At 41.0% G+C, this 27,925-nt stretch overlaps 1 protein-coding gene across 3 annotated transcripts in view; it reads left to right on the top strand.

Moving 5' to 3' along the window:
* Nucleotides 1-27,925, top strand: part of kuz (zinc-dependent metalloprotease kuz) — a 697,031-nt gene that overhangs the window by 593,471 nt on the left and 75,635 nt on the right. For 2 of the 3 annotated variants that reach the window (XM_068226623.1, XM_068226621.1), the window contains exons 6-7: nt 920-1,115; nt 14,324-14,508. In XM_068226623.1, the coding sequence (XP_068082724.1) occupies nt 920-1,115; nt 14,324-14,508 (381 nt within the window). The remainder of the gene's footprint in view (nt 1-919; nt 1,116-14,323; nt 14,509-27,925) is intronic. The other variant, XM_068226622.1, reaches the window with a different exon arrangement.

The following is a 27,925-nucleotide window of genomic DNA, read 5'->3' as shown; positions in this document are numbered from 1 at the left end:
GACTAAATTCTGACACCTCGGCATCTCTGAAAACTGTGAAAGTAGTTAGTGGGACATAAAGCCTGTGTTGTTGTTGTTGTTGTTGTTGTTGCTGCTGTTGCTGCTGCTGTTGTTGTCATTGTTGTTGTTGTTGTTGTTGTTGTTGTTGTTGTTGAGCCATAATCGAACCTGCCAAGTTGGGTTCAATAGGCCAGTACCTCAACTGTCTGAGCCACTTAGGCCAGCAAAAGTCACTAACTAGAATCAAAACTGAAGAAGTTTCAAAATGCAGTCATAACTTCCCTTAATAATTTTTGCAGGAAATCATTTGGATTTATTTACAGGAAGAGTGAAATCTGAAATCAGCACATAATTATTCATCAGTTTATATAAATTTAGCATTGTGATAAACAAGGACAAGGAACTTATGAGGCATTATCAATGTCTGTTTTAACAATGACTTACACCATTGTCATTCTCAAGGTGTCAGTTATGTTTGAATTATACTTCTGGTATTATTTCACAATACTTATTTCATTCGGTGTACTGCCGATATCCATTTTTGTCTTCTTTCTTTTTCATATTGAATGCAAAAAACTTTACACTAGGATATAACGTTCTGAATTATAGCAGTTCATGACACAGCAGTGTCGTTTAGCACGACAAGGATGTTCCATATTGCCTCTATATGGAAATTATGTATTACAATATACTATTATATAGACAAATAACAAATCTTTCCGTGAATCAACACCACAGTTGTGGGTTAGTTAAACCAGCATGGCCTGCTCCCTACCTCACATTATCGCCACCTTTAGTGCTAGTAGTCACTTGCATGTTCCCCATAATTGTCTTAGTGTTACAGTCAACTACACATAACTTTTTAAAATGTTTTGAAATTCATTGTGCTCTGAATTTCTTTATCCTGTATGCTTTTCAGATTGATGACGATACACCTTGTCAGCCTTCATACCGTGGGGAAACAAATCCTTTCTGTATGGAAAATATTGATGTCAGCAATTTCCTTAATCTTCATTCATTAGGGAACCATGAGGTGTTTTGTTTGGCTTATGTTTTTACATATCGGGATTTCACTGGTGGCACCCTTGGTTTAGCGTGGGTTGCATCTGCTTCAGGTGAGCCTCTCAAAATTGTATCTGTAAATTTATTTGAATATATAAACTAACTTATTTGTTTATAATATGTAAGAAGTTTTTATTCTGCCCTTCTTGTCTCCATAATCCATTTTCTAGTTGATTACCTGGTAGTTTGACTAAAGGGGTCCAGACCTCGTAGCACTTTTGATTATCTTTTACATGAGTTATGTGTTTTGTGGTAGCATTTTTATATATAATTAAAGCACTATGAAAACTGAGAAATATTTTTATCCTTGGCTTTTTTCTTTCTTTTTCTTTGGATGAGAATTTTGAACCAATTTCCTTGTTTGCAAACATGTAAGTGTAACTTGTTCCCAACATTTTCCCCTGAATTCCGTATTAAGATGGTTCGTGGTGTGGGTTACTGTAGTTGCTTACTACTTCATGAACTGCGGGCAATGGATAAGTGGCCTAATAAGTGGTCCTCAGAGTTGGGATGGAATAGAAGTAGGCATCTTGGACATATTCTGAGTCATAGCCTTCTGTTAGAGGATATATTTTCACTAGGACCATAGCGTATCGAAGAGGAAGTGCGACGTCTTCACGAATTACCGTGGACCGCCGCACAGATGGCACTGCCATCCACAGTGATGTCTGAGCGAGAGGATAACAGAGGCATTATCAGGACTACTACTTCAAAATCTAGTAAGAAACTCAAGCATGCAACTTACGTTTGAAAATGATTTCATCTGCTTAACACTTTGGAATATTTCCTGGATGATTTCGCTGCCTTCGAAGTAACCAGCTCCTTCTTATCTCCTTCGTGCGGAAGAAGAATCGATATTTCAAGTAGTGAAATACGAGTTTTGGTAACAAACACAGAACATGATCTTCACAGCACCGCAACTGTGATGACTTCACTTTAATAACATCTAATTTATCCAAGCACTCAAAGAAAGTATCACCTCATAAACTATCCATACACGATAGCTTTTCCGCAACAACATTTTCCACTCGCAGCAACACATTATAAACACTTTTGCGACGCATACGTGAGATATGTGGCGCTTTGCATTGAGCCGTAATCTTTAATTAGTGTTAGGGAAGCAGGCACAATATCAGTCGGTTTGCCGAAAAGGAAAGGACGACATAAATCACACTGAATCACTTTTGAAATATTCTTCACTATGTATCCGGCTAAATGATACACTGAGTACTCTTTGTTACAATTCCGCCCACTTAACTCAGGTAAACTGTTTTCCCAGTCTCGTATTTGAATGTCATTTTCGACGTTCATAATTTTTTCCCTGATTTCATCTACAGCTTGTGTCTTCACTGCAAGATTTTTACTTTCAACTTCTCTTGCAAGAATATGCATTTGATTAACAAGAGATGTCAATGGGGATTCAACTCTGTACTCACAGTTTCCGCCAGACGATAAGGCAAGTTTAGACGGTACGTAAATAAGACTGCAACATGTGTAAATGTAGAATGTCAATAGTGGACGGATGATCATCACAACTTAGTGATCACAGGATACCGAAATGACGTTCTAGGGGATCTTGATTAAATTTTCCTGTCAAAACATAGCTATAATTGTGTTCCCACAAATATTCAGACACTTCTAAGGTACTTTCCACGGTAACTCTTAAGGACTCCAGTGTCCTTTTGTGAAGCGAATGAATTTTGAGTATCTCTGAGAACATTCTGCCATTTAATTAATGTTTCATGTGCCTGTGATCCTTTATACAGTGCTGAGTGGGAATAGACAAATTTAATGCGTCAATCAGTTTAAATCGCTTGTGAAAATTTCCGTTTGTTTACTGTCTTCTAAACCCTGTGTTTTAATACCTCGATAGAATGCTATACCACTAGCGACTGATATACTCAATAGTTGAAATGCCAGTCTTACATTCATTCGCTGAAATGAATTAGGATCCAAGTGGGCAGAGGTCAGTTTGTAGCAAACTTTCAATCCGGAAAATTCAGGAGACGAGTCACATTCGTAAACTTTTCTGTAGAATGAATAATCAACAATATTGCCATTATAATTAACCTGTCCTTTGTCATGAAAATGATTTCTTACACATTTAAATATATGTGGCGCGTCTGAAAATGCCCATAATTTTCTGTTGGAGTCAGCTGGATTGGAAATATAACACTTCAGATTCTTTATGTTACCAGATATTCCTAAGCATTTCCACAACTTTTTATTCGACTGGCTACCATCCGATGTGAAACCAATGATTCGGACACCTACTTGCTCTAATTGTATGACGACTTGAATGAGAATGTTTGCAATTATATCACCAGGGGTGGCGTTCCGGCTAGCATATATCGCTATGGGTTGTATCCAGTTATATAGAAAAGGAACAAACATAAAAACTAGAGCATGATTTGCCAACTGACCCTTGCTTTTATCTTCAGTAAATTTCCCCAAATCAACAAAACCATTCACTTGGAACGATTCCGAGTTAAAGCGAACTTCTTCTCGTAACTTCACCTCGTCAAATATCAACATCCCTAAGCGTTCATGTTCCTCCTTCCCATTAAAAAAATCTGCTATGGCAGCGATAGCATGTTCATTTATGCTGTACGAACATTTTAGGCACTTCACCAAATTTCTCAAGTGGGATTCAGAAGGCAAAGGCAGCAAGTCATGATTTAAACAGTGCTGATAACCCTTGGGAGACTTTATTTTTAAAAGAAGTGCATCAAGAAGAAATTAATCACTATATCTCATTCCTTTTTTTACTTTTCGCTTGACATTTCTTTAACATTGTATCGACTATAATTTTTCTGTTCTTTGCTGAGAAAACTGAATTGTTTTGACTCAGTGAAATTTCTCTTTGATATAATATCAGAAACGTCTTTTTCAAGCAAATGTATCTTAGCTTTAGCGACATTGAGTTGATTTTGCGTTCTAATGAAATTACGTTTCTGATTCTTCAATCTCCTCTTTAATAGCGCAATTGTTTTCGTAGCATCTGCGACATTAGAGCTATCTTCAACTACTGAGCATACAGGTTGATCACTATCACTGATATTTACGATCTGTTCAGGGCTTTTATTAGAGAAATCTCTTCGTGGGGATTGCCTATTCGTGGGGGAGTTGCGTTTCTTAACTGCCTTGGAAATATACTTGGGTAGATTAGGAAATATGTGAGGAAATGCTTCTGGTTTTAATTTCCAGCGTTCTCTTGGTATCTCTACTCTTTCACCATTCACCGTAAACGAGTCTGCTTTTACTAGAAAGTCATCGCAAAAATTAATGTCACAAATGAAACAGTTATGAGTTAATTTTCGGTCTTTTCTATGGATAGCCTTCTCCCATTTCAGTAAAACACTACTCTCTTTAGGGAGCCTAAAGAAATGCCTACCTGAAGACGATCGGTCATATCCAGATCTGCAGCCGGGTACAAAACACTAGGGCATGATGTGATAGTTTCCTCCCGCACTGATATACGTTGCCTTATAGCACAATAGCGACAAAGACCGAGGTATTACAAAAAGGAAATCTTTCTGGTGAAATTGCGAACAACTGATCTCATGGGGAGGAGGACAATGATGTCGGTGAAATTACGCTTCTTAAAGTGGACAGGATGGTAAATAAACTCCATTGTCATAAAGCAGCAGGAATAGGTGAAATTAGACTAGGTGGAAAATAAATAAAATACTTAATTGTGAAAGACCGAGGTATTTAAAACATAACACTTCTCACACAACTCCATCGTGAATACACTAATAATGCAAGGTCGAAACATCTCTGACAGCGACAATAATGAGCAATAAAAATTACTACATCTGAAGGCAAATATAACGCGGGCTAATGGCCAAGGGTCTCTGTTGACATCGCAATCGCCTGTGCTGCCACCAAACGGGTGTCCCACCAACCTCTTGAGCTCTCTTACGGGCGAACGGAGAAGATGTCGCAGTTCCTCTTCGATACGCTATGCTAGGACTATGTGTGAGTAGGGTAGCACCTTGCTTCACAGAATGTTTACTGAGTATGCTCAGAACATTTTATGTAAGCCTTGGACCTATGGGAGTAATGGAGTCCCACTTCCATTTGACTCCTTGGAAACAACTTGGCAAATGAAATGGAATATGATAGGGAAGATATCAGTATTAATGGGGCTTATGGAAGAAAGAAAGTAGAACTGGCTGAGTCAGCGAAGAGGACGCATTTATTTGTGTTAGCAGTTAATGATATTATCCAGGTAAGAGGAGATAATGAGGAAGAGTAGCAGATACAAAGTGTTCTTAACAGGTGTTAAAAGGGAAAGGCAGAGTGTGGGGTACAACTATTAATCAGAAACACCATAGCATGCAACAGAGTTTCTGTTAGGCGCATAAATGAGTGAATGGTATGGATAGAACTACCAGTTGGAGGAATTCGGATGAGAATTGTCTTCGTGTATTCACCACGTGAGGGAGCAGATGAGAATATAGACAAGATGTATGAGGCATTGAGTGACATCGTAGTCAGGGTCAATAGCAAGGATAAGATAGTGCTAATGGAGGTGGGAAAATATGCCAGAGTTGGAAATAGAACTGAAGGATACAAAAAGGTGATGCGGGTAAATGTGGAGAAGATATGGAAGCTAATACGAATGGGAAGCGTTTACTGGACTTCTGTGCTAGTATGGGATTAGGAACTATAAATATATTCTTCAAGCAAAAGGCTGTTCACTGCTATATATGGGAGGGTGGGAGCACCAGATCCATAATAGACCTTGAATTTGGAAATCTGTTAGGAATGTGCAGTATTCTGGGGATTTTTTTAATGATAAGAGACCACAATCTGATCTGTAATGAACTAAGTATCGCTAGGGCTAGGATAGAAAGAGTGAAGTCTGTCTGCAGACAAATAAGGGTAGAACATTTCCATGATAAGAAAATTAGATAGAACTAGATATGGAAGCTAATAGGAATGGGGAGCTTTTATTGGCCTTTTATGCTAGTATGGGATTAGCAGCTATAAATATATTCTTCACGCATAAAGCTATTCACTGCTATACATGAGAGGGTAGGGGCACCAGATCCATAATAGATCTTGAATTCAGGAATTCCATGGCTAAATGGTCAGCATGCTCGCCTTTGGTCACGGGAGTCGCAGGTTTGATTTCAGACAGGGTCGGGAATTTTAACCATCATTGGTTAATTCCGCTGGCACGGGGGCTAGGTGTATGTGTCATCTTCATCATTTCGTCCTCATCACGACGCGCAGGTCGCCTACGGGAGTCAAATAAAAAGACCTGCACTTGGCGAGCTGAAGTCCTCGGACACGTCACAGCAGTAAAAGCCATATGGCTTTAAAAAAAATAAAAATCGAAATACATGGATATTATTAGTGAAAAGTTCCAAACAATAGGCAGTAAGCTGGTTCAGGATATAGAATGGGTGGCATACAGGGATATTGTAGTAGAAACAGCAAGGGAATATCTAGGAACTATTGTGTGTAAAGGTGGGAAAAATCTAACATCTTGGTGGAATCATAAAGTGAAGACAGCTTGTAAGCATAAAAAGAAGGCATACTGGAAATGGCTCCAAACAAGGACTGATGCAGGCGGGGAATTGTATGTAAATGAAAGAAACAGCAAAACAGATAGGTGTTGAATCCAAGAAGTAGTCGTGGGAAGATTTCGGTAATAACCTGGAATGGCTACGTCAGGCAGCAGGGAAACCTTTGTGGACAGTAATAAAGAAACCTACAAAGGGAGAGAATGATGAAATGAATAGTTTTTCGGGCAAATTGGGTGAACTCATCGGGGAATCACTGGACAGGTGGAAAGAATATTTTGAAAATCTTCTGAACGCAAAAGGAAATCTTTCTGGTGAAATTGCGAACAACTGATCTCATGGGGAGGAGGACAATGATGTTGGTGAATTTACGCTTCTTAAAGTGGACAGGGTGGTAAATAAACTCCATTGTCATAAAGCAGCAGGAATAGGTGAAATTAGACTCGAACTGGTGAAATATAGTGGGAAGGCAGCGATGAAAAGGCTTCACAGAGTAATGAGATTAGCATGGAATTTTAGTAAGATACCTGCTGACTGGATGAAAGCAGTAATTCCACTTATCTATAAGCAAGGGAACAGGAAGGATTGTAACAACTACCGGGGTATCTCGTTGATCCCAAACAAGGTGTGTACTGGCATTTTGGAAGGAAGGGTATGATCTGGGGTGGAGAGTAATTTGAATAAAAACCAGTGCTTTCAGACCACAGAGTGCCTGTTAGGATCAGATTTTCAGTATGTGCCAGGTAAATGAAAATAGGTATGCGTTGAATAGACAGTAATACTTATGTTTCACAGATCTAGAGAAGACATATGACAGAGTACCATGGCAGAAAATGTTGGCGTTACTGGGGGATTATGGGACTAAGGTAGATTATTAACCTCTTAACCGGAGAGTTTCCACCAAGAAACTAACATTCTTAGCAGGGAATATATTTTGACAGAAAACGAGTTAATTTGTCACGCCCATTATGCTTCCGTGAACGATGAATAATATCTGCTACTGGGCTCGCTATGTGGATGATGTTCTGGCTATATTAAATCAAGACCTTGGAAATGCGACCAGTACCCGATTCTGTCCATCCCCAAACCTATAAAAAAGCAGCATACTATAGTATGGTAAATAGACCGTTCACCATCCCCTTATCCAAAAGAGACCTTCAAAATGAACTAAATGCTATACGATCAATAGCTAAATCAAATGGGTATAATGCACAATTCATCAATAAAATCATGAATAAAACTAAAAGATGTTAAATTTCTACTTTAAACAGAAAATCAGTAGACAAAAGAACATAGTCCTCCTTCATGTTAAATAATACTAAATTACTAAGATTTTCAAGAAACATAACCAACAAATAGCTTTTAAAACAAATAATAACAATGTTTCCAATTTGTCTAATACACGTACTATCAATCAAACTAATAAATTTTCTCAATCAAGTGTCTACAAACTGCAGTGCAATAGCTGTGAAAGTACAAAAACTGTTCAAAAAAATTAGGAGAAGATGTTTTGTAATGTCTGGTATGTGAACGTTAATTTGGTAGATGGGGTTCCAATGGTCGTACAGCATTCCCTGAGACCTTAGCTGGTCAGGGTATGTCAAATCGAAGTTATACTCCATCTGTAGGCGTACCCATGCATTAAATTGTCCGGAGATCCCTCAAATCAAAGTGAATAGCTGTGCGTCCATGTGTCGTCGTGAGGTACACAGACTACTGCGGTCATTTGAGCACATTGTACGTCAACCAGCACGTCCCATGAGACATCTTAATGAGGTTCAAGCTGCAAGGGCCGCCACTTTGATCCAGGAAGGATGGATGGACTTTTTGTCGTGTTGCTGTGGATCTCAATGTCTATCCGTCAGTTATTCACCACTTGTGGAATCACTACATTGAGACAGGCCAGTTCACAAGGAAGGTTGGACAAGGTCATGGACACATGACGACCCCACAGGATGACCGATATTGTCCGGCTCCATGGCTAAATGGTTAGCGTGCTGGCCTTTGGCCGCAGGGCTCGCGCGTTCGATTCCCGGCAGGGTCGGGAATTTTAACCGTCATTGGTTAATTTCCCTGGCACGGGGATTGGGTGTATGTGTTGTCTTCATCATCATTATTTCATCCTCATCACGACGCGCAGGTCGTCTACGGGCGTCAAATCAAAAGACCTGCACCTGGCGAGCCGAACCCGTCCTGGGATTTCCCGGCACTAAAAGCCATACAGTAAGGAACAGGTTAAGAGAAGTGTCCTTACAACCCAGACGCCCTGTTCGAGTGCCCCGTTTAACGCAGCAACATCGCGCAGCTTGCCTTGTGTTTGCCCGTACCCACGTCAACTGGCAACTTCACAGATGTTGTTCACAGATGAGACCAGATTTCCCTCGACACAGCGTGATGGACGTCAACGTGTATGGAGACACCATGGTGAGCAGTACATGCCAAATGTTGTCCAGGAAGGCAACCGATTCGGATAACGTTCTGTGTTGCTGTGGGGTGACATCAGTGTGGATGGCCGTACGGATCTTGTCGTCATCCGTGGTAATCTTACTGCTGTTGGATACATCGAGCAGATACTGCTAGAGCATGTGTTGGTTGCTGCATATGGTGTTGGCCCTGAATTCATACTCGTGCACGACAATGCCAGGGCTCGGGTAGCATGCATCACCAAAGCTGTCTTGCGAGACCTGGACATTCAAGAGGTGGAATGGCGAGCAGTGAGTCCCGACCTTTATCCCATCGAGCATGTGTGGGATAGGCTTGACAGAAGTGTTTGTGAGCGTCTTGTTCGACCACAGACTCTCCAAGACCTTGAGCAGGCTCTCGTTGAAGAATGGGACCTGATACCGCAATGTGATCTCCGTTGACTTATACGGAGCATGCCACGTAAGTGCGAAGCTGTGGTAAATGCTCATGGAGGACATACACCATACTGAAGCTCTCCAACTGTGATAAAAATCCACCCTGGAGAACTGTTATCACTTTGTTTTCGCCCGTGTTTGGGCATTTCCATTTGTGTTCTGAAAATGAATGCAAATCCACCGATGTTCTTTTGAATACTTCAACAGTAAAAAAATAAAGGTTTAGTTGGTAATATACCTGGGTGTGAGATATTGTTTTGTGGAGCATGGCATACATTCAAAAACATGTTCCCCTAATTTTTTTTTTAACTGTGTATATCGGGCAAACAAGACATAATTTTTCAATAAGTTACATGGAACATGTCAATGCTTCAAGATACAATCATTTCTCTGCCATGGCACAACATATGGCAGACTTAAAACATAATTTTACATTAATTGACCAAGATCTAAGCATATTAAAAGTGGACAAGAAGGACACCATGCTCAACATATTGGAGAATTGTTATATTAATTTAGAACGGTACTTTAACCCTAACCATAATATTAGTAATTTCCTAGCCTTGGTTGTGTATATTTCTATGTGGTTCTTGAATTGTAATTTTGTATCAAATATTACACCTAAGTCACGCTGTTTCGTAACTACAGTGATGGGGTTGTCGAGTAGTTAATATGATTACATGTTACAAATCTCATGTTATGGTCGGTATTGAAATGTACTTGAAGTCAAATAATAATACTAGATTATAAATTCCACCTGTTCAATACATACAGGTGGAATTTATAATGTAGTATTATTATTTGACTTTTAGTTAATATGATGTCAGTAGAGGAGATTTGCGTAGTGTTATGGTCATGAGGTTGCATTTTTGTGGCTTGGGGATAAGTTTCCAAGTACGGCACCAGTTCGAGAGGGCATTGAGTGAGGACTGTAGCAGAGCTGCATCTCCCTAAATGTCTTGCAGTCTTCAGCAAAAAGTAGGGTATTTGCTGTTTCGTTGAGTTCAGACTGTAGATCATCCATAAAGAAGGAAAACAGCAAGGGGCCAAGGCACTGCCTTGTGGGACACCGGAGGTGACTGGTAACCATGAGTATAAAGTGCCTGATATTACCACTCTCTGCCAATGATTATGTAGGAAAGCAAAAAGAAGGGTCAGAAGACTGTCATGCATATTACCTCGTATATCATTCGGAGAGTTTATGGAGGAGTAGAGTATGATCTACAGAATCGAAAGCTTTCGAAATGTCTACGTAACAGATATCCAGCTGTGATTTAGCTGCAATGGCATGTGATGCAAAGCTGTGCAGAGTGGCCAGGTTTGTTAGGCAAGAGCCACCTGGAAGAAAACCATGCTGGTTGGTTGAGATATAGGGCAAGGTGAATGCAAGGAGACGCTGGTGTATAGCTTTTTCAAAGATAAAGGATAGTGTGGGGAGAATAGAAATTGGTCAGTAAGATGAAATGATAAATTTGTTGCCTGATTTGAGAAGTGGAACAATATTTGTCTGTTTTCAGGTAATAGGAAAATAGCCCATGGCAAAACATCTGTTAAATAATTTAGAGAGAGGGACGCAAAGGGTGCTGGCAGTATTTGTTAGAAAAAGAGGACCTGTAGTGTCGGGACCGGTAGCTTTGTTGGTACAAAGAGTTTGTAGAAGGTTGTGAACTTGGTGTGGTAGTTGTGCTTGATATGGTTCTGTTTGAAACTGTACCTATGGGAGAGAGCAGTTGCTTTTGTAAGGGAGGGGAGAAATTGGGAAAAGAATACCTGTTGAACAGTTCATTGCGATCTGTGCCGTCCTCTGTTGTATCGTTGTGTTTCACGGTGACAGAAATCCGCTCCGTCCTTTTCCGTGTGTTGATGAGACTCCAGTAGCATTTGGGATTGCTGCGGACGTTTTCAGTGACAGTGTCTACGTGTGTTTTGAAGTCTCTTCTGACCATAAACCGGCGGTTTTTAATGAAGGTATTGTGAGTGTGTGGGTTAGGGAAGTCTTTCCACAGGTGCCAAGCTCTCTTCTTATTAAATAGTATCAGTCTGGTCTCTTTTGATATCCAGCGTTGATATTTCTTGGTTTTAGCCCGTTATGCAGGTACCAAGTCTTTCATTGCAGCTTGCAGCCAGTCGTACAACAGGTCAATAGCCGATTCGATATCAGCTATTTCGAGAAGGCTCCAGGGAAGGCATTCCAGGGCACGGCGCCAGATGTACGTAGGGCAGGAGGTTGTCCTGCTGTGAGGCTTTGTGGAGGGGTGGGGTAGGAGGAATGTAGCATCGAGGGACTGGTGGTTGCAGAGGAAAAGGTTTCTGCCTGGGGTTATTATTTTAAGTTCTAATGAGGAGAGCATGAGGTCCAGGGTGTTGGGTCGATGTGTTGGCTACATATTAAATTCAGTCCGAGGCCATTAATAAAACTGTCTATAAAATATGTGTCACAGTTGTTAGCTGACAGTCCGGTTGTTGGAGAAGACTACTTCATTGACAAGTTAAAGTCGCCCATTGAAATTACTTCACCGTGAGGGAGAGCTGGAATGACTGAGTCCAGGCACTGTTCAAGGTCACAGAATGGGCTGTTTGGTGGTCTATGGTAACATCCCACATGTACAGGGCATCAAGGAAAGAGTAGCTCCACCCACACTAACTCATAGTTCCGTTCAAGATCTGTCCTTCGTTTACACGGTAATGCACTGTTCACTGCTAGCATCACTCCACCACCTAGAGTAGCATGATCTCGGCAAAATATGCTGTAAATAGCGCTGAGTGATACTTCACTATCACTAGCCGAAGAGAGTTATGTTTCACTAAGTCCGATCACGTCAACTTCTCTGAAGTCTGGCAGGGATAGTTCGCAGTCATAGAGCTTATTATTTAGGCTTTGCACATTCTGACAATAGATGTTTGGATCTGTTTTCATTTCACAAGTGGTGGGACCGGGGTTTAAATGGATATCTTCTGCCAGTAGTAGGAGGCAAGCCCCTAATCGCTGATCGACCAGGCCTAGGCTCTTTTGGCTCAGAGTAAGTAGGGAGGCACGTATAAGTCTGGAAAATCGTGCATCCAGTCAAAGAGAACGCCAGAATGTAGTAGTTTCTCTCTGCTAGTAGCCATGTAAAAGGAGAACTCACTTTTTCACTTAACTCAAAGGGAACCGTACAGAGAACGGTAATCAGATCAAAAATTAGATGTATGGCTTTTCAGGCGTTTGCTCTATTAACCAGCATTTCGTCTTAGGTCTGACACTAGACTCTTCAGAGTGGGATGTGTCAGACCCTACCCACTGATGCTGGGGTGTATGCAGGTGAACTTATCAGAAGCCTTTTATGAGGCTTTATGATCTGATTTTGATATGCTCTATTGGTGGAAAAATATCTAATTCCCTCCATGGGAACTTAGAATTTCCATTCAGAGAACGGTAAAGTGCAACTACTCTGATTATTACCATACAAACAACACAAACTGCAGCAGCACTAAGCTTGCGCGTGTCTTGATGAATTAATTCGTCATGCCCGTTAAGAGGTTAAAAGCAACCAAAGGCATTTATGTTGACAATTTATTGGGCTGCAGTTGAGAAGTGATGGTAGAGTGAGTTCTTGGTTCAAGGTACTTACAGAGTTACTTTCACCTTCGTTGTTCATAGTTTATACACGGTCCGACTCTATGGCTAAATGGTTAGCGTGCTGGTATTTGGTTCAAGAGGTCCCGGGTTGATTCCCGGCCGGGTTGGGGATTTTAAATTTAATTGGTTAATTCTGATTACTCGGGCAGAGACAGAGAGAGAGAGAGAGAGAGAGAGAGAGAGAGTGTGTGTGTGAGAGTGTGTGTGTGTGGCGCGCGCATGTCGTTCCTATATTTCTCTATACTGGGTGGTCGGAAACAATGTGAACAGAGTATATGAGCATTAAAGGGTTGGTCATATTGATAACTAATTTTTTTTTAAATTCGATAACACGCTGTTGTTATTTTATCAGCTGGTGAAGTTAGCCAATCAGATCACTTCCTGTGCAAATTCAAATGGATTTTGTGAGGTGGTGTTGCTAAATCTGCAGGTGGCTCAAGACCGGCATCAGTCAAAGAATAAAACTTCCCTAGGGAAGAGGTTTGAATACGAACCTCTGAGCTTCCAGGATTGCGCCATAGCAAGTATGCTACGATGACACCAGTTGAAACCAACAGTGTAGTTGTGTTTGATGCTGATTTCTCTCCGCATGGCTCTCCAACAGGTCTCGAGTCACATGCAGATTTAGCAACTCTGCTGTGCCAAGCACATTTGAATTCTCCCGTGAAGCGATCTCATTGGCTGTCTTCAGCAGCTGATAAAACGACACCGGCATGACATATCAAATTATTGTTTTCAAATTATTTATCAGTATGACCAACCTTCTAACACTTATATACCTGGTTCATGTTGTTTTCGACCACCCTGTATGACTTCATTTGTCACTTGCTCGTTCCTTTCCATTACTTGCATTCACAATAAGTTACCCATAAGCTAGGATAACTGATATGTAGGCGACAAGAATGATTGTTGATATGAACAAGTGGTAATGATGGAAGAAGGGCATCCATAATGATGAGATCACGATTAAATTAAGAATAAGCAAACTAATTAGGAGAAACAGGTGCTTAATTGGGCCTAGTCTGTGCCGTTCAGATTAATTAGAGGAAACGACCAAAGATGTATGTAGATTTTCAATTTACCCCCAAAACCCTGAATTAATGTTATGAATTTGAATAAGAGGTTGAAAATTATTATTTTAATGTTTTTTTTTTTCTGTGTTTTATACCTGTTCTAATATCGGATGGCTTGCATACATGGTGTATGCATTTCAATGAACGAACGTTTCAGTGATTGTACTTTTCCAGGAGCTTCGGGAGGCATTTGTGAAAAGTATAAGACCTATACAGAGACCATTGGTGGCTTGTACCAGTCAACTAAACGAAGTCTCAACACTGGAATCATTACATTTGTAAACTACAATAGCAGAGTACCGCCAAAGGTGTCACAGCTTACACTTGCTCATGAAATTGGGCACAACTTCGGTTCACCGGTAAGCGGTATTAATAATATACTTATTACAAAATGTAAAGTTATATAATTATCTGGAAGTAATTTTGAAATTGTAGCCTTAAAAAAAGAAAGTCACATTATCTACTCTGAAGTTTTGTAAAGCTAGGAAACTTCAATGTAACTCTTATTTGTGTATTATATAATGGATAAGCACATTCAAAAATTGATAAACTACAGGGCTTTCAGATGTAAATCCTACTGGCCACAGGGACCCTCATAGTGAGTTTCTGGAATAGTCTGCACCCCGAGACCACTCACCATGTTGACCAGGAGGAACTCGCTCACTAAGAAGTCTTTGCAGCCGGTAGCGTTTTAATTCAAAGTCCTGTACTTGAGATGAAGGGCTCATAAATCTTAGTTTTATTTGAGCTAGTCTAGTTTCAGAAAAGAGGAGTAGTCTAATATTTTTAAAGATATGTCTTTTGGTATCTAAATAAAGGGTGCTTCATTGAAAAGTCAAAGGCAGGAAGACGATTGTTGTTTATTATACTTTGTGTAATACCGTCTAGTAGCCTTCTTATTGCTAAATAGATACTGTACATGTGTAATTAAAAGAATGTAAGAATATTTCTGGTTAAATTAAGTATTATAATTATTGTAAATTAACTTTTAACTGTACAGTGAAACTAGGACAGTTTGCCTAGGAGAGTAATGGACTCTGTCATGGAGAGGATTGTGAAAGAATTTTATTAATCCACAGAGGCTTGCAGACTGAATGTTGAAAGGCATAAGGCTTAAGATTCTATAATGATGTATTTATTATGTCTGTTTTATTGACCTAATTTAATCTAGGATGACCCAGTTGACACACTCACATTCTCTCTCTCTCTCTCTCTCTCTCTCTCTCTCTCTCTCATATTTGAGAATGGATGACAGCAGTTCCCTAATTAGTGGCTATTTAAAAATTCTCTAGTCCTCACAACACTTCTCCAACTGGGCAGTCTTTATCCTCAGCTCGACTCCAGACAAGTCTATCATTCACACAATAATTTTATGTGGCCTGCTCCCCACAGTGAACTATTCAGCATATGTTATTCGGCAAGACAGTAACACAGCATCACTAAACAACAGTGACCACACTTTAACTGTACTCTCCATCATACTCTTCCAGTACACTCTGAGAGGACAGATGACGAGCACTATTACTGCTGTCCAGCTCCGCCACATAATGGCAACGACAAGAACAACAACAACAATACCTCCCCAACACTACTGACACTGCCACTTACTGTGGTGAAAAACTTGCCACTCACAACAGTTCTGATGACAGCCAACACTACTGTTGTCAAACTGCACACTCCTATTTGCTGCTAGTCTCCTTTTTGTATCATGGTGATGGAGTACTAGAATCTTGGGGATGCAGCTAGAGAAGGAATATTCTCATTTTGTGTTCCAGAATGCCCACGGAGAAACCAGACAAAAGCAAAATATAATGAGGGTTGGGTGTGTCCTCCAGGCCAACTGGGAGGTTACCAGGCTGACTCACTCATCCCTTCTAGGAAATACCAAAGGGGGCTACGACAGGGCTGATGGTCTTTTGAGTATGCAACATAATCCTTCTTTGAGAGCTGATCATCCTGATCTACTTGGCTGTTCCTGGTATGGCACAAGTCGGTTCAGATACACCACCTTGCATCTTGGCTTCCATTGTATCCAATTCATCATCATCATCATTATCTAATGGCTTTGCCTTGTCACTGCAACCATTGATCTCTTCTCTCTGCGATCCTTTTCATCTCTCCATAACCTTGGCATCCCATCATCTCAACTACCTCTTCAATGATCTTCTTCTATGGTTTCCCTCTACCTTTCTTTCCCATCACGTTGCCTTCGAACAAGTTCTTTATGAAGTCATTATGTCGAAGAATGTGACAAAAAACTGTCGCTTTTCTCCTTTTTATCGTTGTTATTAAGTGTGTCTGGGTATTTATTTCTCTAAGCACAGTTTCATTAGTTTTCTTCTCAATCCAGCTAGTTCTTGTCATCTTCCTCCATAGCCACATTTCCACTGCCTCTAGTTGTTTCACGTCCTCCTTCAAGAAAGTCCATCCTTCACAGCCATATAGCAGCACACTCCAAATGAATGTTTTGATAAACAATTTCTTTTGTTCAGTATCTAAGGATTTATTAGTTAAGAGCTGCTTCTTCTCCTCAAAGGCTTTTTTACACAGGGAAATTCTTCTTGTTATTTCCGCAGTGCATCTATTGTCATCGGTAATAACTGACCCTAAGTAGCAGAACTTGAAAACCTGTTTTATTAAAATATTTCCAATTCTGAGATGTGCCTCTGGCTTCATTTTAGATTTGCTTAAAACCATAACATTAGTTTTATTTACATTAATGTTAAGTTGGAAATCTTTTAAAATGGATGTTAATTTCTTGAGCATGATCTGCATGTTCTTCTCATCCAATTGATGACGTCATTCGTTCTCTTCAAAACATGGTATGGGCCTTCTCACGCCTTCTGGAGCTTGCGAGACAACCCTCTCTTCCTTATGGAGTTCTACAGTCACTTTAGATCATCACTATACACAGCTATTTTGGAATGCTTGGAATCCTTCCAGCGGCAGTCAAAATGTGCAGTATCTGGTCAGTTGATTCATGCTTATTACAATGATGTCGTATATGGGACCTATCCCATCTTCTGACACCAGTTTTGGTTCAAATAAAACACTACATATTACTGTAATGAAAGTTCTAGCACAATACAGCACACTGGAAAGTACAACAGGCCCTAAAATAATAATTGATAAAATTTAAATAAGAAGAAACTTACACAGTATAGGTACAAAACTGAAGAAATGACTAGTTCTTTGTAGGAAAACAGGTCTCTTGCACTCATTTCCTTGTTGTGCAGCTTCGTCACTTAGGGGATGGAGAAACAAAATGTCCATAGCAGATGCACCTTGCTGCTCCATGTAACGGAGCATTCCTTCAGTGACCTGTAGTACATCACTGAGAGAGTTATCTTTTTTAACTTTTCCTGCTTCTTCCATTTCTTTGTCTTCTGATTCATCTTTACTTTTATCTTCATTCTCTTTCACTAGTGAAATTATTTCACTATCTAAAAGTTCAGTTTTCATCTTGCCTCATCCATTCTCCAGAATCACCACCAGCAACATCTTTGCAGCCTGGAAATTTCTGCAATAAGCCCACTATTTCACATTCTCTCTCTTCCCTGCTTTCTTGAAACTCGATTCCTGAATGGTCCAGCAACTTCCTCCAGAAATGGACAAGGGTTACATCTTTTATTTCACTCCATGATTGAGGTATCCACCCCACTACATCCAACATGTCTGTTTTTTTTAGTTTATTGATTGTGTCACACCCTTCCCTCACTGCTAAGACAAGAGAAGAAAGAAGTTTACGTCTCTGTCTCTTCTTTAATGCTTCCAAAATGCCCTGAATCATTGGTTGACACACCAAAGTCATATTGGGAGGAAGAAACATGGTTCTTAATCTCAACAGGCAAAAATACCATCTTCTTCTTGTACCATATCCTCATTGGGTGTCAGTTGTCATTAGGGTGATCTGGTTCTTGTTCTCAGGAACTCAAAAAAGAGTAGGGATACTGAGCCCATACCATTCTTGTAGATTCCGTAGCCAAGATATTCTCATTCTTGTCCTACTTCTCCTTCCTTCAGTTTTAACCTTGTAAGTTAAGCTGAAAGAGTCTATATTTATCATTTCGAATGATATGGCCAAAGTACTCAAGTTTTTTATTTATTTTTATGTTGTGCGTGATCTCTAGCTCTTTGTTCAGGTGTTGGAGTTCTTCAGTGCTACGTATTGTCAACCCATGATATTCTGAGCAGGCATTGGTAGCACCACATCTCAAAGGATCTAAGTTTTTTGGTGGTGTTCTCTGTTAGGATCCAAGTCTCGGCTCCATAAAGTAAGACAGAAAATACACAACACCAAAGTTCACTCATTCTCTTGAATGCAGTCCTTCCCTGTCAACCCCGGACCTAATATCCAGCTGTGATCAAGTATGCTGCCAAGATACTTAAAGTGTTGGTCTTGCTCCATTGATGTGACAGCTACTGTCAAGTTAATAGGTTGAATGACATGTTTGCTTATGACCACTACTTTCGTCTTTTTCCTGTTTAAACGCAGGTCGACGTTCGACCACACAGTTTGCAGATCTTCAGCACTTGTTGAAAGAAGAACAGTATCATCTGCATATCGCAGATTATTTATTGTGATCCCATTAACAACAATGCCCTCCTGTTTTCCTTTCATTGCTTCAGAAAATATACTCGCCTCACTCCTTGTTTTATTTCAATAGCACAGGTATTTGTGCTGTCAACCTTAACTGATGCGGTCTGATTCCAATACAGGTTGGCAATAATTTGGATATCTCTACCATCCAAGCCCATATCATGTAGGATATGCAACAATGTTTCATGTTTTACTTGGTTGAAAGTTTTTTTATAATAGATTAAAAAAAAAAAAAAAAAAAGCATATACATCCACAGACATAACTATACATCTTTGCACCAAAATCTGCATCCCCAGCAATGCCCATCTGGTGCCAAATCCATTGCAGAAACCAAACTGGGTGCTACCTATGTATGGTTCACATTTGCTGTATATTCTTACATGCTCTTAGGAAGGTTTTGAGAACATAGCTCATTAGGCTTATGATTCTGCAACCTCCATAAGATTTAGCCATTATTTTCTTTGGAATAATGATGAAAGTTGATGGCAACCAGTCATAAGGGATTGATCCATTGGTGCATACCAGATTGAATAGCTTTATCAGGATATCCATTGATTGGTCTTCTTTAAGAATTTTTAGTATTTCTACAGGTATACCATCTGGTTCAGGTGCTTGTTTTGTTTTTGGAGTTCATGAGTGCATATTCTACTTCCTGGCGAGTTATTAATGGTCCTTCATCTGTATCGCAAACAGAAGGACACGGTTCCCTATTATAATGGAAAGGGATCAGTCACATAGACTTTCCAGTTGTTCAGTTTTTCTTCATGTTTGATGATGACCTTCCTTTGATTGTTATATAGCAGTCCATTTGTCTTCCTGGTATGTAACCCTGCAGCTTCTTTAACCTTTTTTTGCATGTTAAAAGTGCTTAGATTCACATTCTTCTATTTCCTTACACTGATTACCCAGCCATTCAGTTTTTGCCCTTCTAATCATTTGGCAGATTTTGGTCTGGAGTTCTTTATACTTATCCCAGTCTGTGTTCTTTACCATTCTCTGTTGGTCCATCAAATCAGGGATTTTGTCAGTCATCCATGTGCTTTTTCTAACTTGTTTGTCTTGCATTAGATGATGATTTCCTGTATCCAGTACAGTTGTTTTGAATCGACTCCAACTGGTTTCATTGTCCTTCGGCATTTCAGTCTGGTTGGATAGCTGCTCACTTAGGTCTTTCAGTACTGTTCTCCTAATGTTTGCGTCTTGGAGTTTAGCAGTATCAAATTTAGGACTGATAAACTTTTTCATGATCTTGAATTTCAGCTTAATTTTAGTGACCAATGGATTATGATCTGATGAAACATCTGCACCAGGATAAGTCCTCACTGATTTAATGCAGTTTCTGAATCACTTTTCAATCAAAATATAATCAGTCTGATTCCTCATAATCCTTGAATCGGTTTCAGCATTTGATTTCCAGGTGTACAATGTCCATGCTGGTAACTTATAGAAGGTATTTTTCACAACAGAGCTCTCCTGTTGACAAAATTGAACAAACCTCTCCCCGCGATCATTTCTCTCACCCAAGCCAATTATGACCTCACACACACCTTTTCTCACTTTTGCATTGAAATCTCCCATTAGGGTTATTTCAGAATTTTTTGTTATTTTTAGGGCTTCATCATTGTTTCCATAAAACTTTTCAATATCAGAATCAGTCCTATCACATTTGGTAGCATATACTTACGTGATATTTATATCAAAACGTTTTGAGTTAAACTTGACCAATAAAACTCTGTCCTATAATGGAATGATAGCCTTGACTGCATTATTTTCTTGCCTACCCAGTATGATGCCAACTCCATTTAGATGATTTGGTTCATTGTTTCCTGAGTAATAGACAAAATAATCCCTGATTCTGCAACTACCTGATCCTAGCCATCGCATTTCACTTATTCCCAAGATGTTTATTTGGAGCCTTTCCATTTCTCTGATGGTGTTATAGATCTTCCCTGCTCCATACATACTTCTTACATTTCCAAGTGCATATCTTCTTTATGGCCGACCCAGAGATTCTTATCCACTGTTGGCAGCCCTGAAGACAGTTTTCTGTGGTTTCCCATTTTCACACCAGGCAAATGCTGGGGCTGTACCTTAATTAAGGCCACAGCCACTTCCTTCCCATTCCTAGGCCTTTCCTCTCCCATTGTCGCCAAAAGACCTATCTGTGTCGGTGCAACGTAAAGAAAAAAAAAAAATGAGAGAGAGAGAGAGAGAGAGAGAGAGAGAGAGAGAGAGAGAGAGAGAGAGAGATAGAGATAGAGATAGAGATAGAGATAGAGATAGAGATAGAGATAGAGATAGAGATAGAGATAGAGAGAGAGAGAGAGAGAGAGATATTCTTACATTACGACTCGCCAAGCGCTCGTGGTGTTAACAACACGAGGTGCATGTAGGAGGAAGGAGACACCGAGAACCTCTGGGCCCTTGCGGCCACACCAGCCGGACTAGCAGCCAAGTTCGCTAGCCCCCGCCAAGACTCAAGCCAAGATGGCCGCCAAGTGCGGGAGTTGCTAGCTCCCGCAGCCATCACTGCCGGCCCAGCACCCAGCACGCTGGTCCTGGCACACCACATCAACCAATCAGAGCTCACCTCACCGATCTGCCGACAAATCAGCACTCACCGGCTACCAGCACCAAGAAACGAGCCAGGAGGCTCAAACCAAGACTCCGTACTGCTACCACGTCCCAGCAAGCCAAGATATAGCAGTACCGGACAACTATAGCGAGCCTTTCGACATTTTTATCTGGTAGCTCATCTACCATGCCTCAAGTGTTCCAGCTACACTTGTGCTGGATAGCAGTTTGTCAGGGCAGCATGGTGTCCTGTGTTCGTGACTTGTCCGTGGTGCTAACCACTTTAAAAACTACCCCTGTCATGACTCAGGCAACGGGTTGCCAAATAGGTCGGTCCGCCAGGTTCGTTTGACCCTTCTGGTGTTTCAGGCACATCCCCCCCTCCCTTCCTGGTCCCCATAGGGAAAACAGCCAGTACCCATGGAAAATGAACCCCTCCCATGGTGCCCCGAAGGTTGGTGGCGCTCTGATTTTGGGCGCGTGGCCTGCCCTGCCTACCGTTGTGGTCGACACATTGTGTGCTGCAGCGTGTGGTGGGTCAGATCGTTCCCGTTCGGCACCCCACTTCAGAAGGGCCATCCTCACCTCCCCCGATACCTACACTCTTCGATTCAATATGCCTTTATCTTAATTTCGTTCCCACTGCGGGCCACCTCGGTGGACCGAATAGCTGAGACCCTGCAGCTAAGCATTAACCTCCCCCTGCAAGCAAAATCCAAATACTGTCTCCCTCACAAGCTCATTTCCTAATCTACCAATTCAGCCTTCTTAGCCATGAAGTTCGCCCCTCTAGCCTAATTATAACACCACCATACCTGAAGCACCAGAAACCGGTAACCGAGGCGGGTGCCTCACGATATGCTGCCCGTTAACGATGCAAAACAACACCGCACACTTACACAAAGCAAACTTAGTTAAAGTTGCACGTGTTAGTCACTGTATAACGAAGTTGGCGCGACCTTTGCAGGCTTAATGCAAATTAGGCGTGGTCAGTTCCTGGATGGGCGACCACCCAGGACTACCACAACAAACACACACATTATTGCTGTGTCAGCCGTTATGAGGCAAACTCTCAAACGCCCTGGTCACACACACACACACATACGACTACTAAGTATACAGCTAAGCAACATCAGGCGTGGTCACCCATTGGATGGGTGACCAACCCAACGCATACTGATTTACCAAAACTTAACTGATGTACGAATTATCAAAATCATATAAAACACAAATACACACACACTATCATATTATACTTAATCACCCACATTATAGTTTTCTAAACAAATAATACATAAAAACATATTAAACAAAACCACATACATGAACCGACAGAGGAGGGCCAGGAGCGCACCGGTATCGGTACCACTCATACAACATACAGATCATCCAGGGTAGAGATTCTTAGCAAACCCCTGGCCATTGAAGGCCTGCCAGGGACTGGGGGCCAAGGTATTCGTTGTTCAGCCATACTGATGGTATACTGGGGAAGATTAATTAAGGTGGTTTCCCGTTGCCTTCCTCAATGCCATTTTAGCCCATTCATCAGCCACCCTTGACAGAAGGAACAGTCGCTATTGTAGCCGCCTCTCTCAGGTACAGACGCTCCTGCTGATACCTGCTTCCAACTTGGATACAGATACCTTGTACTCAATTAACTCGTGCACTGGGGCTGCCTCTTCCACCACCGACACTGTACCGAAGCCCTTCTTCTCCACTGTAGGTACTGTTGAGGTCTTCACCTGTAACCCTGAGCTGGGACCTTACCAGATGCTACACACAGAGTCAGAGTGCTCTGGGACTCGTATGGACAGGGTCAACACTCCCTGAGTAGAGCTGCCACAAAAGAGGGGTCTCTACCTGCTACCATGAAATTAATTTACTGATTAAAAAATGAAGAATAGTGCTCGTCAAGTTATCAAGTTAGCAGGATCCTACTGCACTGGTATTGAAAAGGGTGGACTCTTCTCAGTTTTGACACGTGTCTTTGGTCCTCACAGCATGTCTCCAACTGGCAGTCTTTACTTGGAATTGAGAACCTTCTGTAATCTTGATTGACAGCTCACTTTTCATTTCGCTTCGCACGTTCAGTCCCTCCATTCAGCAACCTCACACGCACATATATGAACACAGTCTGTTAGCAATCACAATGCACAATGAGTGTTTCCTGGCTCGACTCCAGAGAAGTCCATCACTCACACAATCATTTCAAGTGGCTGCTTCACACGGTGAACTACTTAGCACATATTACTCGCGAGAAAATAACACAGCACCACCACTGAACAACAGTGACCACACTTCTACAGTACTCTCCATCACACTTCTCCAATACACTCTGCGAGGACGACCACAACAAGCACTACTACTGCTTACTCACTCATCAAATAGTGTTGTCCAGCTCCACCACATGATAACGACGACACTGGTGAAACACTCGTCACCCACAACAGCTCTGACGACAGCTAGCACTATTGCTATTTGACTCCATACTCCTATTTGCTGCCAGCCTCCTTTTTATATCCTGGTGATGAGTACTAGAATCTTGGGGGTGTGGGTAGAGAAGCAACATTCTCATTTTGCGCTCCAGAGGTCTCGCAGGGAAACCAGACGAAAGCACAATACAAGGAGAGGCTGGCCATGTCCCCCATGCCAGCTGGAAGGTCAGCGGCCTGACTCACTCATCCCTGCCAGGACATATCAAACAAGGCTACAACAGGGCTGATGGTCTCTTGAGCACATAACAGTATGTATGTATGTATGTATGTATGTATGTATGTATGTATGTATGTATGTATGTATGTATGTATGTAACCATAGGGGAAACTAGATAACTGGCTAGGGTTACCTACTATAAATGAAGTAGACTATAGAGGCAGTGACTCAATGCTAAGCGGTAAATAGCCTGACTCTTTAAAGGGGCGGGCGGCTTAGGTTGAAAGAGTCTCTTTAGTTTGGGTGCTGGTCCCCGCAGTGGAGGAAATGCTACTGAGACCTGGACATGACATGACTATGAGAGGATATTGTCTTTATTCCGAAGACCAAGTAGCTGTCGATGGCACTGGGAGCATTCGTACCTAGTTAATTCGGACATCTTCTATGAAGAAATGCCGCTTCTAACTTGGCTGGACACAGTTGCAGTTCACATTCCATTGCCAGTAATGACAATGGTGTGCTGTGTGTACGTTCCACCAGATTACGATCTCCACATCATGCACTCGGTGATGACCGATGAGGTGCTTGGGTCTGTTGATGACCGTATTCCATTACCATTGGAATTCTGGTTGCTGCAGAGGAAACAATACCTTCCTTCTCTATTACCTCCTCCTTTCCTTCCTTTCCTCTTACTGGGAGACATGAATACCTGTAACACCCTCTGGGGTTCTCAGTCTTCCAGCACTAGTGGGAGGTTACTTGAGCGATTGATCCAAGAGTTTGACCTTTGTGTGCTTAACACAGGGGAACCTACTCACTTCAGCAGTGCACATGGCACATTCTCCCACCTGGATGTCACCTTGTGCAGCTGTACATTAATTCCGCTGTTATGGTGCCAAGTACATGATGACCTTTGGGATTGTGACCATTTCCCAATATTTCTCGCACTCTTGAATCAAAGTCAGCCTGAAGTGCCGAAGTGTTAGTTACTTCGGCGGGCTAATTGGCCAGAGTTTTAAAAACGCGCGGTGATGGCTTTCCGAACTAGCCCCATTCCCAGCCTACTCGCCAAATCGGGAGTTCCACCTTTACGGATAATGTGGCAGCAAACTCCTCACGTACGCTGCCAAAATTCATGAAATGCTGCAACATCCAAGCTATCAATGCATCTTTAGTATGCAACTAGCTGATGTCTCCGTGCTTTGCTACGGAATTCTCAAAAAGACTGTCTTAGTGGTTTTTCACAACTGAAGTCAACATACGACATTACAATGACGTCAGTAGAAATATAGCTATTAAAAGCAATGTTATCATACAAAATACTCAGTCAAATGAAAAATGCACATTTTCCCACTTTTTAACAGTCCAGAGTTCCAGTGCTGGAATGATCAGGCTGCAGACAGCCGCAAACACTCCTTTGCCATTATTCCATTAAATGTGCACACTGCTCATTCTAATCAGTGCTTAAGGTTAGGGATTGAATAGCTAGAATGCTATGTACCAGTAGTATTGTATAAGAAAATTTATGAACCAGAGGAATGACATGCTAAAGAAGAGAGATCTAACTCCCCAGCTACTGCCTGCCAATATTCAGACAGGCTTTTATACTCGTTACGAAGCATTAATGCCATCTATCCATCTATCGGAGATGAGTGGCAGCAGAAGACATGAAGCACATCTCAAAAAAACAATGATCGGTACAATGTTATTGTTGTCTTGATTTATTAGTTTCATTATGTTCCGTATTGATATCTATTATATATCATAGAAAAGAAAAGATCCACCTAATCAATACAAATTTTATTGTAGCTCTTTGAATTACAGTACCAGTTTCGACTCTTTACGAACTCATCCTCAGCTGTATTATACCATTACATTAGTTACAATTTAGTGATAATGTATGATAGACGTTGACATATTACAAAGTGGTTAGTTATATGCTCCTAGTCTTGAGTATGTCTGATGACCTAAAACTCGTGTTGAACACCTTATTAAAATATTAATCATATAACACATTAAAATGCTCACAACACTTGGTAAAAACACTTTAAAATACATATGTCTTGTTATAGTCCAAGATAACGGGTAAAAACACATTCTTGAATGAATTTGTCATCTTGCGTTGTTTGTTGAATCGTCCAGCATGAGTTATGCTTGAGTTCGTATGGGGTACTTTTGTACTATTATACTTTGTATGAAATTCAACCACTTATCAGCTTGCAAATATTCCAATATTGTTAAATACGTGTACATTTGAAGGTGGTATGTGCAGCCGAAGTTGTTGATGGTCTTGAAAGCGTAAAATGCAGTTCACTTTAGTGTGTAAAATCAGTTGTTGGTGGTGGCTCTTTCCCTGTCCCAGGGGCCATGTGGTCAGCACAATGCATCCTCTCGGCCGTTATTCTGGGCTTTCGAGACCGGGGCTGCCATCTCGCCGTCAGATAGCTCCTCATTTCTAATCACGTAGGCTGAGTGGACCTCAAACCAGCCCTCAGGTCGAGAGAAAAATCCCTGACCTGGGCGGGAATCGCACCCGGGGCCTCCGGGCGAGAGGCAGGCACTCTACCCCTACACCACGGGGCCGGCACAACTGTTGAATAAGTGATTTTATTTTTTTTTTTTCATTTTTTTTTTCTCCATTTAATTTCTTTAGGGATCATGATTACCTAGTTGTACTTCTCTTAAAACAAAAGTCACCACCACCACCACTGAAATCTGGCAGGCAGCGTCTGTTCTCAAGATTAGGGGTGGCTGCACAAGGAGTCTATTCTCCAGGTGAGGTGCGATCTCATTGAAACCTGGCAGTCAGGTATGAAATGCCTTTGGATATGCCAAGTCCACTATGATAGTATCCTGTATGAAGCATCATAATGTACCAGGACAGGGAACTAAGGATCCTAGAAGTGATGCACATCTCTTGTGTCTCCAGGGAAGAGTAAGAAGTGGAAGGTGGTCAGTAATCCACTACTTTTCCTGGATAGGAGTTACGGAAGAGGAGAATATGAGAATAGAAAACTTTCTTTTGAAATACTTAAAAAAAAGAATGTTGGCTTTGTTATATATAAGTTATTTGAATATCTGAATTCTATTTTGAGGGAAAACTGGGTGGTTCCTTTCAAGTACTGTCAAACTTCCTAGAATCAACCACTATGTAGACTTTATTATTGCACATGTTTGTTATCCAGCTGTCTTTGAGCAGCTGTTGCTCTCTGTTGGCTGACTGACAGGATTTCCTCTTACCATCCAATGTGGAAGAACAAAGTGTACTGTGTGAACCTGATGATTCAGCACTCTGTGTAGCCTACAGTAAAAATAAAATAGAAATGTAATGTCAAACTTTTACCAGTTTGGCCTTGTTAAACTTGACTGGAATAAAACAAATATATACAGTATATCTATTCTGAGAACTTTATGCTTAACAGCATAGACATTTTTCCTTACTTCACTACTTGTATTCCAGTACAGAGTTGACCTCTTGTATGGCAACACAGCATGCTGTGTTTGCAGTACTTAACATTTCTGGCACATAACTGTTGAATACTGTATTGGTAATGGTACCAAATATGGTAATGTTTCAAAAGATGAGGTAATATTTGAAAGTTTGTACACCATTTAACTTCTGCCCTAGTCTACTACAATGATGATGTTATTTCGGGGATAAGATTCTTTTTCAGTAATACGTACACCATGAGTTTGAATTTACATTCAGAAATCAATATGAAGCAAATTAAGAAATTTGCATCTATTTGATCCCCATGTAAATTTGTTCCTGGGAAATGTTGGGCAGCTGTTGTTTTACCATCATCTTGGTACCCCCACATGAGGGATTGGAATTGATACTTAGACAGTCTTTAATTTAATTTTATGTCAGGCAATCAATTGAGAGAAAATGTTGTATGAATATATTCATGAATAAATAAAGCCTCGTTCTACATAATGTATGAATGTG

Source organism: Anabrus simplex, chromosome 3 (genome assembly GCF_040414725.1).
Source record: "Anabrus simplex isolate iqAnaSimp1 chromosome 3, ASM4041472v1, whole genome shotgun sequence".
NCBI classification, from domain to species: domain Eukaryota; kingdom Metazoa; phylum Arthropoda; class Insecta; order Orthoptera; family Tettigoniidae; genus Anabrus; species Anabrus simplex.
Note: the sequence above shows the minus strand (reverse complement) of the source record. Positions and strands in the feature narration are given on the sequence as shown.